Below are 19,872 nucleotides of genomic sequence, written 5' to 3'. Positions count from 1 at the left end.
TACCAATGAGTAAATTACAGAAGATTACACTTCACACGTTTTCCCACTCAATATTCGTAGATACACACACAATTTCGCACACACGTAGGTAAGCCAAAATCTTAGCGAAAAAAACAACTCTGTTCACAGCACTACAATGTCACGTATGTGTTTATTCTGTGACTAAGTATGCCTATTTACTATGTAAAAGTTAGTCACTAATTCCAACTTCCAAAAGGAGTCCTTGGACATCAACCGCCCCACGCAAACTGGTTTTACAAAACGTAAAGTATTGCTTTTATAAAGGTAACCTTTAAACCTGGCCCTACAGCTGGCCTAGAGTTACGATACACTTTTGAACATCTTGGTATCGCCTCACCCCTAGGTCACACACAGTGGATGTATTGTTTTGTACGATAAATACCTACTCACTTGTTTTTATATTCAAACGTTCGTTGAACGGGGTATTGGGTTTTAATTGAGCTAGAATATATTTCTAGTTAGATTGTCAATGTTTTTAGCACGTATGTAGGTAATGTACTCCCAGAAAATGTAACATACTTACCTACTTGCCTACTTTGTGGACACTTGAATGGGTTATAGAATTATTGGAGGTTATTCCATAATTTAAATACAATACATGGATCAAGTAACTTACTCGTACGTATATATCTCTGTAAGTTAGTTGGTAGAAATTGCTTTTGTAGGCAGTCACCATTTATTTGCAGTTTTAGATACATGTGCTGCCATCTAATGACTTTTTCAATAGTTGGTACTTCTTTCTTAATATAAGCCCGACGAAGTAGTATGTCTCTGGAGTCCTAGATGGCGCTTAGTAACAACGCTCTAAAATAGTGAATTTTTTTGGAATTTTGTACAATTTTATTTAATGCAACAGAAATTAAACTAACTGGCAACCTCATGAGTAAGAAATCTAGTTAATTAATAATTAATTAGTGAACCAAAGAAGATTATAACCTAAATAAATAAACATTAACAAACATGTTTTACTTACTAGAAAGAAAAGAAAAGTTTTGTGTCCACTGTTTTTATTTACCATAGTTTACACATTACATTTAATTTTCTACCATGACTCCATACAATCTTACAACGAAATTACGACAACATAACAAAAACAAATAAAGACAACTACAAAATGCGAGAACACAATAATGTTGTGTCAATCCACCAACATATAGCTCAAATTAATTAAAATGCATGTTTATTGACTAAAAGTCACTAGAACCAAAATTTCACATCAACTCTACGACAAAATATAGAAATTCATAGTCATTTGACATTAGATAATACTAATTCACACCTCAATAGAATACTAATTAAAATGTATCCAAAAAGTTTAATATCTTGTGATAACTCTGAAACATTAATTACAGATATCAATACGAGTCAAATACAGCTATGAATTTCCGATGAAATTGTAACTATGAATTAGTTTTAGACTTTGTGGTATGACTCGCCTGACAGTCATGTCTTAGATATTATATCTAAATTAGTAACACTTATTAAATACGGTAGGTATATACAGTACAGATCAAGCTTTAATTTTCGTACATACAGTGACAATTTTTTGATAAATTCCCGAATGGTCCAAAAAACATCGATCTTTGAAAATAGCACAGTTTGAAGTTAAATGTAGAATGTTATTCCCCGATTATTCATAAAAACTAAATTAATTAAAACAACCATTTAGCTAATTGTCTGCTGTGAACACCACTGTCAAGATTTGACAGAAAAAGAATACCCAAACGGGAGATTAGCTAATGGAGTTTCATCCTGTTTAATAATATTTTTATGAACATGGGGGCTAAAAATATCTCCTAAGACTACTTTTAAGCTAATTTGCGACGAGAAGTCAATAAAGTAAAAATACCTACTGCTTCCACCTACAAGAAAATAAAAATAAAAATGTCATACATGATTGAAATTAAAGAGCAAATAAAAAAATACTATCCAAACATATCACGAAGTCAAAATATCACTAAGCATCTTTTAGCAATACAACATACATTTATCGAAGGATATTTAAAGTCTACATTTAGTTATAAATAGTCACTTAGTTCTTTCAAAAAATCCTTCAATAAATGTATAATGTGAACATAATATTATAAATTATTGTTGAAAAAAGGCTTTGTTTATAACAAGCACAAGAAAATTAATTTCAACAAATAAAACTGTCAAGAACTTAGGAATATTGCCAAAAAATAGAATACCACTAGATTATGTATAAATGAGACCAAGTTTACTCACCAATTATTACACACAATAATATGTTAAGCTAGAATCTTACCTACTTTTATTCAGACTTATTTAAGTCGCACAAATCTGATTCATCAATTCTTTTCACATAGAAAGATGTACTGATGTCAATCGCACATTGCTCGATGAGGTTTCCACATTATAGTAGATCCTCCGGAATTTTAAAACAATATGTGTGATCACACATCTCACCCTCATTTTATCTTACATTATCAAGGCAAATCACCTTTTTCTTCTTACAACTAATTGCATCTATTACCTAAATGCACACAAAAAGGTATTATGCTACCTTTAATTAGCAATTTTCCTTAAATATTAACACATAGGATAAAATATTAAATCTTGTATGTCCTTAATCTTCAGCTATTAATCATCAACACTTGAATTGTGAAAGTAACATCAATGTAGTTTCAAATCTTGTAATGTTTTTTTAGCATAAATGGGGATTTTGTTCCATAGTAAAAGTTAGTCTGCATCTGACATTTAAGTTTTAAGTAATACAAGTTTTCATTAAATCGCCTCTGTATAGACTACCTAAGAATATACACTTAATATTTGAATACAACTGTCACCTTGACAAAGGCTCCAACATTTACTATAGTATCTTCGTACATACTGACTCAAAGGTACAACCCACATATTTAAGCAACATCAAATGTACCAGGTCATATTATAAAGACAACTTATAGTACTCAATACCCACTAAATAATCGGGCTTATAAATGACTATATCAAGTCCCCGTAGGAATAGTAAGATTAAACATTAGATGTTAAATACCTTAATTATATCCAACTTTCGTAAACACTACATTTAGCCACGGTTCATTGCATTCTCGCCAAGTTTTTTATATTATAGTTAACATGAATCAAGCTGTAATACTCATTATAGCTTACCCTAAACATCGACAAATTCTTTGATACAAGAAAACAGATTTGTTGCTTGCACAACTTTACACTAAGAGTATATAAGAATAGATCATTGGGAAAATTCACACTGTACTTATTATAACTTAACTACGATATAAGTATACCTGCAGATCATTTAGAATGGACCTGTTGTATCAGGTACATAGTCAATAATATTAATTTTATATTAGTGACGAAACGTCTTTCATGATTTTCAAATTTTACTAGGGTTGAACCATTGATCTAACATTCCATATATTTCTATTGTATTCTTCAACATTTTATGCCAAATTACTAGTTTTATGTAGGATTAACATATTAAATGGACTTTTTGCAATAATACATTAAGTTTGGAGATCACAATGAGAATCACAAGTGACATTACAAATAGAAAGTACACCTATGAAAATATTGGAAAACGGAGATGAATTATTACGTTTATACACGGATAGTAATAGTATGTACTTGTTAATTGTAATTTATTTGTAATTTATTTTCTAACCTTCCATTTTCAGCAGTCCCATAATCACAGTCTCTCTCAAATATTTGACTATAGTTGCCAATTTTCACACTAGCTACAATCTTATTTATTACCTACACACCAGACCAGTTCAACCCAACTTCCAAATCGGACCACTTAAAACTACACTTCCATTTTAACACTGCACTTAACACTATGCGTCACTGCGCTACCTCTAAGTGTCAAAATTCACGTATTATGAGGTATTTTCTGAAGTCCCAGGATCATTCTTGCTCCGTAAATGCAAATGAGAAGTTGGCATGACCGTTGGGGTCAAGCACCTTGGCTTCGACCAGGCATTGGATGACCCAGTGTGTGGAGACGAGTGGGATATTATCTTGGTTGGCTTTGTTCTGGACTTCATGCGGGCAGTCCCACTCTGTGACCAGGGCCAGGGCTCCGGCCATGTTGAGATCGTCTTCGTTGACCACGCGCGTGTTGGCTCCCGCAAGGGTGCACACTCGGTCCCAAAATTTGAGGAATGTGCTGTCGTTGTCGCTGCATAGCACTATGAGCTTGTCCTTGAAGAAGGACGTGTTGCGTTTGCCTGATGACGGCGCCTGGAATTGAGAGCAATTTTATTAGCTTAGTATAATTTGAAGAAACGAATTATTACTCATTTATTGTTGATCTCTTTCAGTGAAAATTATACCAATTCCATTTATGACACTATTTTTTTGTCAAATTAACATGTCAACAAGAATGAGGATGTGATCCGTGGGTCACCACACGTATGACTGCAACCAGACACTAGACGTATTTGATTCACTCACCCATTCAATATGCTGCTGCTTCTGCAAGGACCACCCAGCCGGGAGCAGGTACGCCTCGACATCCACCAGTTGGTTCTTGATGCAGCTCTCGATGACCCACCCGTGGGTCACGGCTCGAATGTCACCTGCTAGACACTGAATGTATTTGATTGACTCACCCAATCAATATTCTGCTGCTTCTGCAAGGACCACCCAGCCGGGAGCAGATAAGCCTCGACATCCACACCAGTTGGTTCTTGATGCAGCTCTCGATGACCCACCCGTGGGTCACCGCGAGACATTAAATATACTTGTATATGATCCACTCACCCAATCAATATGCTGCTGCTTCTGCAAGGACCACCCAGCCGGGAGCAGATACGCCTCGACGTCCACCAGTTGATTCTTGATGCAGCTCTCGATGACCCACCCGTGGGTCACTGCTCGAATGTCAGCCGCGAGGCACTGGATGTACTTGGCGGTGAGGCAAGGACGAGGTGAGATGAGCTTGCAGACGGAGTATTTGTTCTTTGGCACATCGTCGAAGTGGCTGAGGAGAAAAGGGAGGATTTTAAGGCTAAAATTATGTTCGAGATTGAATTATTTGGCCTTCATGTAAAATTTTTAGGATTCATTTATGAACAACTTAAAGTAACACGTTTTTTGTGTTTCCTACAGTTTCGTCATCTTTCTAACAGTCGCCAGCATAACCCTGTTATGCCAAACTCGCTCCTATTACAACCACATACGGTGATCGAATCAGAAATAAGGAGATCCGTAAACGAACTAAAGTCGCTGACGTAGCCAGACGGATTAGCAAGCTGAAGTGGCAATGGGCAGGGCACATAGTACGCAGAACTGACGGCCAATGGGGCAGCAAGGTTCTGGAACGGAGGCGGCGTACCGGAAAACGCAGAGTGGGACATCCACCCACCAGTGGACTGATGACTTCAAAAAGGTAGCAGGAAGGCGCTGGAAGAAGGCCGCTATCAACCGGTCATTGTGGAAATCATTGGGGGAGGCATATGTCCAGCAGTGGACGTCCTGTGGCTGAAATGTTGATGATGATGATGATGAAGGTTACCTGTAGACGACGCCGCCGCCGGCCTCCAGCTGCTCCTTGAGGCGCTCCTTGTGGAAGGGTCTGGCGCAGAACACCACGTCTTTAGCTTTGCCTTTATTACAAGTACATAAGGTACACAATATTCACCCTGAAGTATCTGTCATCGATTCGTCTTACGTGCTGTCAATATTAGCTCTTATTGCAACCACATAAGGTACCCAATGGGTGATGGAGCGGGCTATGCTCGGAGTTTCCCTGCGTGATCGAATCAGAAATGAGGAGATCCGCAGGAGAACCCAAGCGACCGATATAGCTCGCAGAATTGCTAAAATGGAGTGGCAGTGGGCGGGGCATATATCTTGTAGAGACGATGGCCGTTGGGGCAGAAAAGTTCTCGAGTGGCGACCACGGGCTGGCGACGTAGTGTGAGCAGGCCTTCTACTAGGTAGACCGACGACCTCATTGAGGTCGTGGGAAGAGCCTGGATGCGGGCAGCGCAGGACCGTTCATTGTCGAAACCTTGGGCGAGGCCTTTGTCCAGCAGTAGACGTCTTGTGGCTGAAATATTGATGATGATGATGATGATGAATGTTACCTGTAGACGACGCCGCCGCCGGCCTCCAGCTGCTCCTTGAGGCGCTCCTTGTGGAAGGGTCTGGCGCAGAACACCACGTCTTTATATCCCACAGCAAGTTCGCCTCTATTACGACTACATAAGGTGCATAATATTCACCCAGAAGTGTCCTCATTGGGACAGTCAAAACTCGCTCCTATTCCAAGCACATAAGGTACCTGTAGACGACGCCGCCGCCGGCTTCCAGCTGCTCCTTGAGGCGCTCCTTGTAAAAAAAGCCGCGCGCAAAACACGACGTCTCCACATTCTTCAGCACATCAGACTATTTGAAGCAAATTCGCCTCTATTCCAACAATTACGGTGCTAAATTATTTGCATGTTTCGAACAGTGGACAGCTCATACGCGTTTGTTGCAAAAGCACTTTTATTGCAAGCACATAAGGTGCTGTTTTACCTGTAGACGACGCCGCCGCCGGTCTCCAACTGCTCCTTGCGGCATCCCTTGTTAAAAGGCCGCGCGCAGAACACAACCCGTTAATTCTTCAAAACATCAAACTGTTTGAAGCAAATTCGCTTCTATTCTAACCACATACGGTGCTACATTATTCTCAGCTTGTGAACGAAATACGTCACCGACACTACGAGAGATTATTGATTGAAAGGCTTTTTGGTGTAAAATAAAATTATATTGTAAAAATAAAATCAAGTTACATTGCTTTTAGTTCAGAGTAGAAAAGTCAAGAGAAGAGAAAAAAGTGACAGTCGATAAAAAACATAAAAAGAAAAAATAAGTTTCTCGCCGGCCAGGCGCGCGGCCAAGGAGTTTGGTCACACATTTGCGACCTCTACCATTTTTTTCTAGGCCGTCATTAGACAGACCTGTACAGCTTGCGAACAGTGGACAGCTCATACGCGTTTGTTGCAAAAACACTTTTATTGCAAGCACATAAGGTGCTGTTTTACCTGTAGACGACGCCGCCGCCGGCTTCCAGCTGCTCTTTGAGGCATTCCTTGTAAAAAGGCCGCGCGCAGAACACGACGTCTTCACATCTCATTAGCAACTACGCCTTTATTACGACTACATAAGGGTGCCACAGTGTAGTATCTTTCGAACAGTCACCAGCACCTGTTATGCCAAACTCGCTCCTATTCCAAGCACATAAGGTACCTGTAGACGACGCCGCCGCCGGCCTCCAGCTGCTCCTTGAGGCATTCCTTGTAAAAAGGCCGCGCGCAAAACACGACGTCTCCACATTCTTCAGCACATCAGACTATTTGAAGCAAATTCGCCTCTATTACGACTGCATAAGATGCTATAATGTTCACCCAGAAGTGTCATCAGTCGAAAAGTAGTTTGTTGCAAAAGCACTTCTATTGCAAGCACATAAGGACGACGCCGCCGCCGGCCTCCAGCTGCTCCTTGAGGCGTTCCTTGTTAAAAGGCCGCGCGCAGAACACCACGTCTTTAGCTTCGCTTCTATTACAAGTACATAAGGTGCACAATATTCACCCAGCCAAAAGTGTCCTCATTCGAACAATCGACAAATCTGTTACACAAAACTCGCTCCTATTGCAAGCACATAAGTTCCTGTTTTACCTGTAGACGACGCCGCCGCCGGCTTCCAGCTGCTCCTTGAGGCGCTCCTTGTGGAAGGGTCTGGCGCAGAACACCACGTCTTCGGCGCTGGCGCTGGCGCCCGCCGTCTCGCCGTCCTCCTCAGATGAGTAGTGGCTTTGACTCTAGGAAATGCAATAATTGAATGATTTATACTAATATTCTTCTTCTTTATTGTTCTTGGCAATACTCGTCGAGGCCGACTTGCTTTGTGTGTGCCATCTATACTAATATTATAAAGCTTCTTCGGTTTGTTTGTTTACTTGAACGCGCTAATCTCAGGAACTACCGGTCCGATTTGAAAAATTCTTTCAGTGTTAGATAGCCCATTTATCGAGGAAGGCTAGGCTATATACCATCACGCTACACGTAATAGATGCAGAGCAAAAATGAAAAATGTTGCGAAAACGGGTTTTCACGCGTACGAAGTCGCGGGCACAGCTCGTTTTCAATATACTAATATTATAAATGCGAAAGTAACTGTCTTTGTCGCTTTCTCGCTTAAACCACTGAACCGATTTGATGTTTGGCATAGAAATAGAATAGTTTGAGTCCCTGCAAAGGACATAGGACAGTTTTTATCCCGGTTTTTGAAACAGGGACGCGCGCGATTAAGTTTTTTGTGACAAACAAAATTTCACGCGGGCGAAGCTAAAGCCTGGTCCGTGAGCACGCAGAATTTTGTCAAATGACCCCAAGCTACCCATCCTTATCGCTCGCGCGTAATTATAGTCGCGACTGTGCGACGGGCGCCCGCAGTGATTGTGCGAGCGCGACAGCAACATAATTACGTGCGAGCAATAAGGATGGGTAGCTTGGGGTCATTGGACAAAATTCTACGTGCTCACGGACCAGGCTTTAGTAAAAAATAATTGAATATGGAAAAGGCCTATGTTCGACATTGGACGTCTTGTGGCTGTATATGATGATGACGATGATGAATTGGATATGGGCCATCTACTCGTATGTATAGTAAAACCGACAAAAGGTGGTTTCTAGAGAACTCTCTTGAAACTTCGTCTTTGCATACTTTGTATAGGAGATCCCTTTGTCCGAAGGACACGAATATCAAAATCAAAAACTTGGAAAATCTGCCCTTTGACCCTCTTATTTGAGGCTTACATCCAGCAGCACTGTGAAAACATCTTGACCAAAGTAGTGTAGATCACCTCTAACTCGATGGACAAATGTCATCAATATAGCTGATAGTGTATAGATGAAAAAGGCAGAATGCTTTTTGGCGCTAGTTGGTTAATTGACTGCCATTGGCTGATATGATGATGACCATTTTTTTTATCTTCGGACATATCAATAAAAATAGATATTTATGTAGCAGAACCTAAAGGAATATTCGTGATTTCTTATCCTCCTAAAATTAATCTAGAACACTTAGTGTTAGATAAGAAATCACGAACTTATGCTGGATTTCTGTATTCAATCCTAATCCAAATTGGAGGGATTTGGATTATCAACTGTCAAATTTTAATATGTTTTTGACCAAAATATCTGCGGTTTTTGATGTATTTACATTTTTATAATGTTTATAAGACTATTCAAACAATATTAAAGTGTAAATGCGTCGAACATTTTGGAAATATAATCTCAAACTGAATTCAATTTGACAGTTGTAATCCGGATTTGGACAAGGATTGAATATAGGAAACGGGCGTTAAAAGATTCATGATATTTACCTTCTCCCTCGTCCGTCTAGGCGTATCAGTGCACGTCAGCAAGAAGTGTAGTCCGGCGAACATTTTGTTGTCGCCCGCCGGGATCGGGCCCAGTTGGGAGATCGTGTCTTCGTCGTTCTCGAACTTGGTCAGTTTTGAGTTCTTCTTGCCGATGTTCTGTTTGGCTGCTCCCTTTATAAAGCCGGGCCCGGCTGTAAGGAAATAATAATAATTTTAGTAATAGATATAATATGAAACTCGCTGTAATGCACCTTGTTGGTAAAATCTACAAGACGAAGGGTAAAGAATCGCAAGTTTGAGGTTAGGACCATTCGGCAAGATATTTATCCTATTAAGTAAATTGATCATCTTCCAAGATACACAAAATTTTGCTAGGTTAACAGAACTTAAATTTTTATATACATCTAGCTGCTTGCACTAGAGGTTTGCTGAACTTTTGACTCCATCTATAACTGACCCCTGACCTCGTGTATCTTCTGTGGCATGCGTTGCACCTTCAGGTTCAATGCCAGCAACCTCTTCAAGCCTTAGGCTGCGTTTCCACTAGATATTTGCGAGGATGCATAGCGACTTATGTATTTTTAAGGAACCAATAGACGTCAAAACTGACCTCTGACCTCGTTTATAACTGACCTTTAACCCGTCAATCTTCCTTGGAGTGCGTTGCACCTCAGGTTCGACGCCGGCGACCTCTTGAGGCCTCACAGGCGGCGTGGAATTGCTGTTCATCTCACTGCTTTGGCTTTCACTGGCTAAACATCTATAACTGACCTCTGACCTCGTTTATAACTGACCTTTGACCCCGTCTATCTTCCTTGGAGTGCGCTGCACCTCAGGTTCAACACCAGCGACCTCCTCAAGCCTCACAGGCGGTGCAGAGTTGCTGCTCTCGCTTATCTCACTGCTCTCACTGGCTAGACGTCTATAACTGACCTCTGACCTCGTGTATAACTGACCTTTGACCCCGTCAATCTTCCTTGGAGTGCGTTGCACCTCAGGTTCAACACCAGCGACCTCTTCAAGCCTCACAGGCGGCGTGGAATTGCTGTTCATCTCACTGCTTTCACTGGCTAGACGCTTGCGACCTTTGTCTTGTCTGTAACCGACCTCTGACCGCATGTATAACTGACCTTTGACCCCGTCAATCTTCCTTGGAGTGCGTTGCACCTCAGGTTCGACGCCAGCGACCTCTTCAAGCCTTACAGGCGGTGCCGAGTTGCTACTTTCGCTTATCTCACTGCTCTCGCTGGCTAAACGCTTGCGACTGACCGGCGTGCTTTTGGCTTGACTCTTCACGCCTGTGGGTTGATGACAATAGAAAGTAAATAAGGATGCGCTTGGAAAAAAATCATAAAACGATATTGGTGTCGTGATGCACTATACTTATCCTACTAATATTATAAATGCGAAAGTTTGTGTGGATGTTTGTTGCTCTCACGCAAAAACTACTGAACGGATTTTGTTGAAACTTCACAGTATTATTATTTATAACCCAGAATAACAAGGCTATAATTTATGACCATATGTGACAAACTAAATTTCACGCGGGTGAAGCCGCGGGCAAAAGCTAGTCTAATATAAGAGTGAATAGGCACTTAATGGGCAGGTATGTACCACCTTAGATAGTATCCTATACATAATGAGCATTGTTAATTACCTGCTCAGTGAAATACTTTTAAAATTTCACTCTAATACTAAATCTGGAAGCTTGGCAGGGAGGGGGAGCTGTGTCTGACCTAGAGATGGGTTTGTAGCCAGCTAGTTTGGATAATAACTGATTATTATCTATTAATAGCCATTATTAGCCATCCATTGGCTAGTAACCCTGCTATTAATAGTTTCTTACGTTTTTTCTTCCACCTTTAAAATCAAATCAATATTAAAATCAAATATTACTCAAAGAAACAAAAAAGAACTAAAAAACATCAATGTAATTTATATAAACGACATTGTAGTTAAAAATGAATCTAAATATATAAAAGGAGAAACTGACTGACTTAGTGACAGATCTANCAAGTGCTACATTTGTAAACTATGAAGGGATATGTTTAATCATTAGTATAACATTAATAGCAGGGTTACCATCTGAAATCGGCTATTATTGGCTATTAATGGCTAATAACTGCTTTTAATCCGTTACTAGCCAATTGCTATTAATCGGATTATTAGCACTTACCCATCTCTAGTCTGACCTTTGAATGACTGAACTTTGAATCAAACTACAGTCAATGAATGAAAAGTTTTATGCTATTTTATCATTCTTAGTAACCTCTATTTTGATAAGAATTTAAATAATGAAACCAGCTTTTTAAGTTTATAATAAAACATACAAAGTGTTTTATGTAACTATTGCTTTCTGTACCTGAGGTAGATGCTTTAGGACTCTTTGGCGAAGCCACCCGTTTCTTAGCGCTGGATACACCCTTATCTCGATTCCTGGCACTGCGAGGACCCTGTGAAAACAAATAGTTTTATTACATCTGAAAGATATTATTATTTTATTGATAACTCCAGGAAAAAGTGCTTACATTTGCCGCCAACAGGATTCAAATCCACAACCACGGCTGGCTTCATAGTTCGATAAATTAACCATGAGGTTGTTCTACTGGCACACATTTAGGTAGTTTCAAATATTTCGTCACGCCCAAAGCGGCCAATAAGTGGATAACACAGCCTTATTCCAATTATAACAAAGACGTGTTGCGAACTTAATGGCTATTTTGGGTATCACGAACTATTTGACGCTGACTGACATTCATGATTCATGTATGAATCCTATGAAAGCCTGTTAAGCCTAGGCGCAGTCCACCGTCTTTTAGTTGGCCGATAGTTGGACCCGATTCTAATTTGTATGAAGAATCGGCCGATAGCAAATCAGTGTAATGTGCCGAATGTACGCACTTTCATACGGGTGCCCTCTCAGACGCATAACATTTTTCATCATAATTTAGTTTGGCATAACAGTATTTGCATAAAGTTTTTTCGCATAAACTTTGATATGCATAGTTTTCTAAATGCATAATGGTTTCTTAGGCATAATAATAACTTTCTCTAATTTTCAATACCATAATTTAAATAATCATAAAAGTAAAGAACATAATTTTTATATTCCTAAAGTTTGTTTTGAATAAAATACAATAAACATAATTTAATTATGTATAACATTTAAAGTCATAAATATTGTCTATAAGAACAACCAATATTGAAGAGTAAATAATTATGTATTTGTGATGTTGCGAACGATCCTCCTTCCACCTTTAATACTCTTTCGGCCTATAGATTTGTAAAAACTAAATTCTCTGTGTCATTGTCATTTTTGTTCTTAATTTTTGACCTGTCTCTTAGAAAACTTAAGCTCGTGAAAATACATTCTGTTTGATCTCGAATCTCTCTTATCTATTATAACGCACATATACAGTCGACATTTCTTTTACAACATTAAGCTTGCCTGGTCTGGAATTATGTAGATCCCGACTGGCCGTGGTCTCTTCCACGTGGTACTAGTCTGCCCTATACTAGAGTGTAATTTAAAAGCCGGAGGCGCGGAGGGAGTGCGGTCCTCGGTCGCTGTAACATATATCCGGCAGCCGGCATGCCGGGTATATGTTACGCCAGAGCGGAAGGACCGCACTTCCCGCAGCGCCGGAGATAAGGCAATCCTAATGCTTGCTTGCATGCTTGCTTGCTTGCATCCTTGCTTGCATGCATGCTTCCTTGCTGCTTGCTTGCTGCTTGCTTGCGTGCTTGCTGCTTGATTGCATGCTTGCTGCTTGCTTGCATGCTTCCTTGCTGCTTGCTTGCTGCTTGCTTGCATGCTTGCGTGCTTGCTGCTTGATTGCATGCTTGCTGCTTGCTTGCATGCTTGCTTGCTGCTTGCTTACATGCTTGCAGCTTGCTTGCATGCTTGCGTGCTTGCTGTTTGATTGCATGCTTGTTTGTCTATTTATATTAATTGTTAACTTATATTTTATATGTATAACATTTTTATATTTCATATTTTGTTAACATTATGGTATTTTGTATATTATGAATGGAAATATTTATGGCATTGGTTTAGATGCCAAAAAATGTTATGCCTAGAAATCGTTATTAAAAAAACAAGAATACAGAAAAAATATATACCAAAATATTATTATAATAAAAGTGGTTATGGCAAAAAAATATATGCCTTATGATTTATTCTGTATGAGCGTTATGCGAAATGATGAGTATGCCAAAAAACTTTATGCACTCTTAAATTATGACAATATTTTTTATGCAACCGAATATGGACCCCTTTCATACATATCCATCTCCGACCCCACTATCGGCTAACTAAGCCTAGGCTAAGGGTCAAATATTGAAATTCATACAATAACAGGCTTCTGCATTTAGGTTCAAATTTAGTTTTAAGTGTCATTTCATAATACATGCAACCTGCTCCACTCAAAACATCGTTTACTACGAGACGCTATTATCAACATCACGACAGGAAGCACTCAATGCCAATGCCGTATCGCACTATCGCATAGTTATTTAGGTCATTATCTCGTTGCCTTGACATTGACATTGGCTGTTAAGTTTTGTTATGATAAAACGTCTTGTTGATCGCGGATTTTTGAAACGAGAGATGGGAAATCTCGTTTTTATCTATAAATTTTAAGAGATCGCAAGGTGTTCTGCAAGGTATAATTCGTGGACCTTTACTATATCTTGAGCTACTAAAAGCCTAAGGGCCCTCGTCCACGGCGACAGCATCGCTACTAACGCGCGTTAGTTCGCATTTGCAACGCACTACAGAAGTGATGCCAACGCGCTACTTACTACCGCGCTACAGCAACGCGACTGCATCGCTACAAAAAGTCGCCGTGGGCGAGGGCCCTTACCTGTATAATATCTAGGTCCTCACTGTTGTCTTCTACTATGTGTTGCCGAGCACACGGAGAGAAGAAACTAGTAGACTCTGCTCTCACAAGGTACAACTTTCGGACCTATAATGTATCTATCTATGAAAGTAAACTGTGCATTATCTTGAGCTTCCAAAAGCCTTTATAATATTGTCCAAGTCCAACTTGTGTCTTCTGTTATGAGGCGTAGACAGAGCTGATGGAGATTGAGATCACACGGAGTCTTCACGACCGTGTGTGGTTTCCCGCAAGGGACTACTCGCAGACCTTAACTATATCTTACGCTACTAAAATACTGGTTTCCCGCAAGGTACAACTCCCGGACCTTAACTATATCTTGAGTTACTAAAAGCCTTACCTGTATAATGTTGTCCAAGTCCAGCTCCCTGTTATGTCGCCTGTTGCGAGGCGTAGACGGGGTAGACGGCGAGTGAGACCGCGCGACAGACTCCTTCAGCGACCGCGCTTGGTCTTCCGCAAGGGACCACTCACGGACCTAAGCTATATCTTACGCTACTAAAAGCCTGGACTCCCGCAAGGTACAACTTTCGGGCCTATAATATACTGTGTATTATCAAAAAGCCTTACCTGTATAATATTGTCCAAGTCCAGCTCCCTGTTATGTCGCCTGTTGCGAGGCGTAGACGGGGTAGACGGCGAGTGAGACCGCGCGACAGACTCCTTCAGGGACCGCGCTTGGTCTTCCGTTAGGTACAGCTCACTAGCTGTCACCATGACTAGAGTATCCCTGTTTGGATAGAATTAAAATCAGATTTATGTTCCACACATTGGTTTTTCATAAGTTTTCTGTTGACTTTTATAAAAAGCAATAAATTCAATTTTATTTAAGAAATATGAATCTGAATGAAAACTAGACACAAAGTTTTTTATATGAGAATGGATATGTTTATCTTATTCATTCACCTAATAATGTTAACAAACTTCAAGGTAAAAAAGCGGACGTGTTTCTTTTCAATGACGTTTCTTATTGAAGAGTCTATTGTGTAATAATACAAAACATGCACGTCATGACTTCACTCGTCTATTACTAACATAATAACTTACCCATCAGTCGTGCATTTGTATGTAACAGTGCCGCTATCGTTTTCCTCCACGCCCAAAACCAGACCAGGTTCATAATTCTGCTCCTCATCTACCATCGCATACACCGACTGTCCTTGCAGAGGCAAAGTCTTCATATCCCCGAAGATTATGAAGTCATCCAGTAGAATCTTGCTCTGCCCATCATCGAATTTGATCAAGTACTTATTCGGCTCAGTGATCTCCTGCACTTTCCCCGAATAGTAACGCTTGTCCACCCATTTGGCTAGCACAACTGTATCGGGCGCGAAGCCAGGGTACTCCGGTTTGACTACAACTTTCTCCACAGGGGTCACCGGCCTAGGCGACGTCGGCCGCCGTTTTTGCTTCAGCTTACTCACAGATTTAGGCGTCGCCACCAAAGTCGACAGCGGCTTTTCTTCCTTAGGAGATTTCATCGACGAATCCTTCCCATTCTCCCCGTTACTTGGCACCATTTCTGGAGAATTCATACCGTGCATAAACTCTGGCTCCTCAAGCTGCGTCGGCAACAGAGCCCGCTTGGTCTTTGTAGCAATATGCCGTCGACCTCGCACTCGGGACTTCTTGAGCGAACTCTTCGGAGTTGCCTTATCGCATTTCCCTACTTCTTCCGGGCTGGCATTGCCATTGCTTAAGGTGGAGTCACTGGACAGTGCAGTCTGAATGCCCACTGAGACCTTGTCATCGGAAATTGACCTGTTTGCCTCGTCTGACGTATCCCGAACATGTGAGAATATCTCTTGCAATTTCTTCAACAACGCATCATACCCTTTAACCGTTGTAGATGGGTTCGTGACGGATTTACGAGGGGCTTGTGGCACTAGAAAATTGCCGTCGCTCGTTCGACTACTCAATGTGGATAAAGAGCTGATGGTTGAAGAAAACGAAGCCCTGTTCGGCAGAGAGATCATGGCTCCGCTGGTGACGCTAGAGGTAGAGTTGGTGGCTGACACATCAGCTTGATATCCATCCATTGTGAACCTTTTGGAAACTCTTTGGTACTCCTTGTACATGTCCATGCTGAGATCGTTGTCAATTCTCACGACATACAGCGATAAGAACTCACAGTCCTCATTATGGCTCACGTGAATGTCAAACACTGGAATCTGAGGAGTACTGGCCGGCAATGAGTGGCCGTTTTGTAACGGAGAAATAGTAGATGGCGTTGTTGAGTTGCTGTTTTTGAAAGACTCGTTCTTTCGTTTCGATTTGCTGCCGTTCAATTTGATCATATCAGGAGTACTGTCGCTGTTCTCTGGCAATCCATGTTTTCCTTGAGCTGACGATTCGGTAGGAGTGGATGAGTCTCCATTGGAAAGTTTTGAGATCAACTTTGAAGCCACGGTCGGAATGTGGTCTGGACTCTCTAAGATCAAAGAACCAATGCTGTCAGTGCTCTCTTGATCGGTAGCTTTCTCTTTGAAGTCCTTCGGTAGCGGTTGGGATAGGTTGCTGTTTTGATCGGAAAAGGTGTAGCCTTCGCTTCGAGTTTCGTGAATCTTCCCTGGGTCGAGAATTTCCTTCCGATCTTTGACTACCACTGGGTCGCTGCTATAATTTGGTTCTTTAGGTTTTTCTTCTGTTTTTTCTTCATCAACGTCCTCTACAGGCGATGGTGACAAGACAAGTTGGAAATCTTGTGAGTCATTGAGGTCAGAGTTTTCGGTATTGATTTCTGTAACTTTTGGGGGTTCTATTTCAGCCACAAACTCTACGCTTGGTCTGGATTTGGAAGTGCTAGCGACATCTTCCTCGGCAATGGGGTCAGGTTTAAGTTTATCTAGTTGTACTTTACGGGGTGTTTTGCGGGATTTGGTAATGTCTGCGCTGGCGGGTCGACTTTTGGGAGTCTTTGGTGTTTTAAGTTTATCTAAATCTGCGCTGTTGCTTCGTTTGGCAAGCCTACGGGGACTAGATCGTGCTGGAGTGCGGACTCTAGAGACGGATGGTACGGGGTCGTCAAGGGTGTCAAAGCGTTTGGAAGCCCCGATTATCTCCGAGACTTCGTCGTCCAGGGTTTGCGTGGAATCAGGCTCAACATGGTCAAGTTTCTGAATTTTCGCACTGCTGTCGGTTGGTTCGCCACTTAATTTTCTTTTGGCTGAAGCTGCAAATGTATAGTTTTTTTAGTTTTCTTATAATTTAAAAACAATTAATTCTGACTACTATAATGAAATTAATTTACCTTCACTCTTTTGTGCCGGCGAGGCTCCGGCAGCATTCGCGTCATTCGATGCCTAAAAATATGTTTTTAGCTTATAATGTAATAAAAATAGTTTAGTACAATTCAACATCATCAAAAGTAAAAATGTTTCTATATTATAAATAGCTGAGTTATCTTCTACCCTCGGTCTTATTTATTACTGTACCTATTAAATGTCGCTAACTTTAAATAACTTTTTATTTTTGCAGTTTGATACATTTTTTTGTCATTGATAGATTTTTACTCTCCATGTTAATTTACAAACAATGAAATTGAAACTATATCAAATCAATAGTTAATCAATTAATGATTTTGAAAGATAATCCCCGAGCTGGATATTTGAGTATGAATGACTTTCCAATTCATTAAACTACTTTGTCCATACCTCTTCACTTTGACCGGAGTTGACTTCCATCTCTGCTTCGTCTAGCAGGTCATAGTCGGGGCTGCACTGCGGTTGTGTGACCTTCAACACATCCTTGGTGGGGGTGGACTCTTCAGGCGGTGATGTTTTTGGAGCTGATGATGATAAATGATATGATGAATCATAAAATTATGACTAGTACACTGCGTTTACTATTTATACATGGTTGGTGTTATAATCTTATATTATAGTTTTCTAAGTCAAGTTTTACATCACCCTGTATGTTTTGGACGTAGACACTTAATTTGATGATTAAAGAGTAAAAGTAGATGATCAAATTAAAATGTTAATTATTCTTTACCTAAAATTTTACACAAATTACATAAAGAAATTATAAGTATTAAGAGAATTTCTGCATAAGTAGTCATTTAAAAACAAAAGATTTAGATCAAATTGAAAAATAACAAATGTTTACACAAATTAAATTCATAATATTAACAATGCAAAACTATATTAATAATCTTAGTTCTAACTACAGAGTGAATATAGATAAACCTATTAAATAATGAAAATAGTTCAATGTTCCATAGTCAAGGCTGTATGTAAAGTATATTTTATTTAAATGTATCTCTACGTCAAGGCTAATAAAGTTCTAGTTGGAACGATCACTACTGGGTAACATGTTAGGACATGTCTTTTCTATGACCGGAATCAGATCTACAAAACCAGTATTGGGAGGTAAGAGGTACCTATAAGTTAACCGATACACCGAGCTTCTTTTACGGCTCGAGTAATTATAATTTTAGCACTAACAAATATGTATTGACTATAGTTATAGGTAAAGAAATATTAATTTCCTAGTTAAGAGTTCATTAGTAGAATAAACATAGTCTATTAATTATTATGTAGTACTTAACCTTTAGTTAACTATCATTCAATATCAAAATTTTATAATCATGGAAAACTGTAAAAGAATGTGTTGGTTCAAACAGTATCAGTTAGATTAGCATTAATTTTATTTTACAAAAACATAACCCTCCTTCTGGCGCAGTCGGGTAAAATTGTTTAATTTTTCTGAAAAGGTTCTACTTGAGGATTCTAACCTAAAATGTCGCCAAAATGTGAACTTTACAGCTTACACAATAAGGTTCAAATTGTTTACAATAACAACAAGCTTCGTCATTACAACTCATTAGAATGTTCAAAACATAGGGTCCAACTATGAAAATACAATGTAACTTATTACGTAAGCGTAATAATGTTCATAATTCAGTTTCAGTATATTCAACTACCTACCTACATCCCTTGAATATCGTATTTTGTGACCGAAAAATGTTATTGATGTTTGATTTATAATCCAGCCATGTTAAGATGTCCTACGAATACCCATCTTATTCATATAGACCAGAAGTAAAAAACGTTATTTCTTGATGTTCTAAGCATGTTTTCAGGTAAACAATTTTATTGCAACATAAATTTTGTTGAAACATTTGATTATGAGCATGCAGAAAACCTGTGGATCGCTAAAGTAGGGTACAATTTTGCGATTACATGAGCTACTCCTTCATTTGGTCGGGTAATGTAAATGAACGTCAAAATGTTATCACGATATCGTTTATGATAAACGTGAAAATGAATAAACATACCTGGTTCAGAAACACTGCACTCCATCTCAGCGTTAGTTTTATTTATATCTTCCATGTTTCAAATAAAATTATCTAAAAACTCAGTCGAAAAGTGGCGCTCTAATCCGAAAACATCTGTCACTCGTAATTTGGCATAATAATACACATATCTAAACAATAGGAGCTCTAATGACTACACATAAAACCTAATACTGTGGTCTAATAAGAGTAATTATACCGGAACACAAATAACATGAGAAATATTTATTTTCCGATAATCCTGCGAACAAACCGACACAAGCAAAACCCGCTTGTTGATTTGTTAGATGTTGCT

The 19,872-nt window shown here is 39.7% G+C and overlaps 1 protein-coding gene across 1 annotated transcript; it reads right to left on the bottom strand.

Annotated features, from left to right (window-relative positions):
• Nucleotides 1–1,047: 1,047 nt before the first annotated feature.
• LOC114359255 (TP53-binding protein 1) lies at nt 1,048–19,856 on the bottom strand. Its single transcript, XM_028313548.1, has 11 exons — nt 19,560–19,856; nt 17,935–18,068; nt 17,532–17,583; nt 15,329–17,453; nt 14,852–15,011; nt 11,740–11,830; nt 10,508–10,675; nt 9,378–9,568; nt 7,669–7,811; nt 4,765–4,984; nt 1,048–4,242 (listed from the first exon to the last, which is right to left on the bottom strand). The coding sequence occupies exons 1-11, from the start codon at nt 19,612–19,614 to the stop codon at nt 3,907–3,909; spliced, it is 3,675 nt and encodes a 1,224-aa protein (XP_028169349.1). The 5' UTR covers nt 19,615–19,856; the 3' UTR covers nt 1,048–3,906.
• Between the last annotated feature and the right edge of the window lie 16 nt (nt 19,857–19,872).

Source organism: Ostrinia furnacalis, unplaced genomic scaffold (genome assembly GCF_004193835.3).
Source record: "Ostrinia furnacalis isolate ACB-3 unplaced genomic scaffold, ASM419383v2 OfSCF4268, whole genome shotgun sequence".
In the NCBI taxonomy this organism is placed as follows: domain Eukaryota; kingdom Metazoa; phylum Arthropoda; class Insecta; order Lepidoptera; family Crambidae; genus Ostrinia; species Ostrinia furnacalis.
The sequence above is the reverse complement of the archived record's forward strand: the minus strand, read 5'-3'. Positions and strand labels throughout refer to the sequence as shown.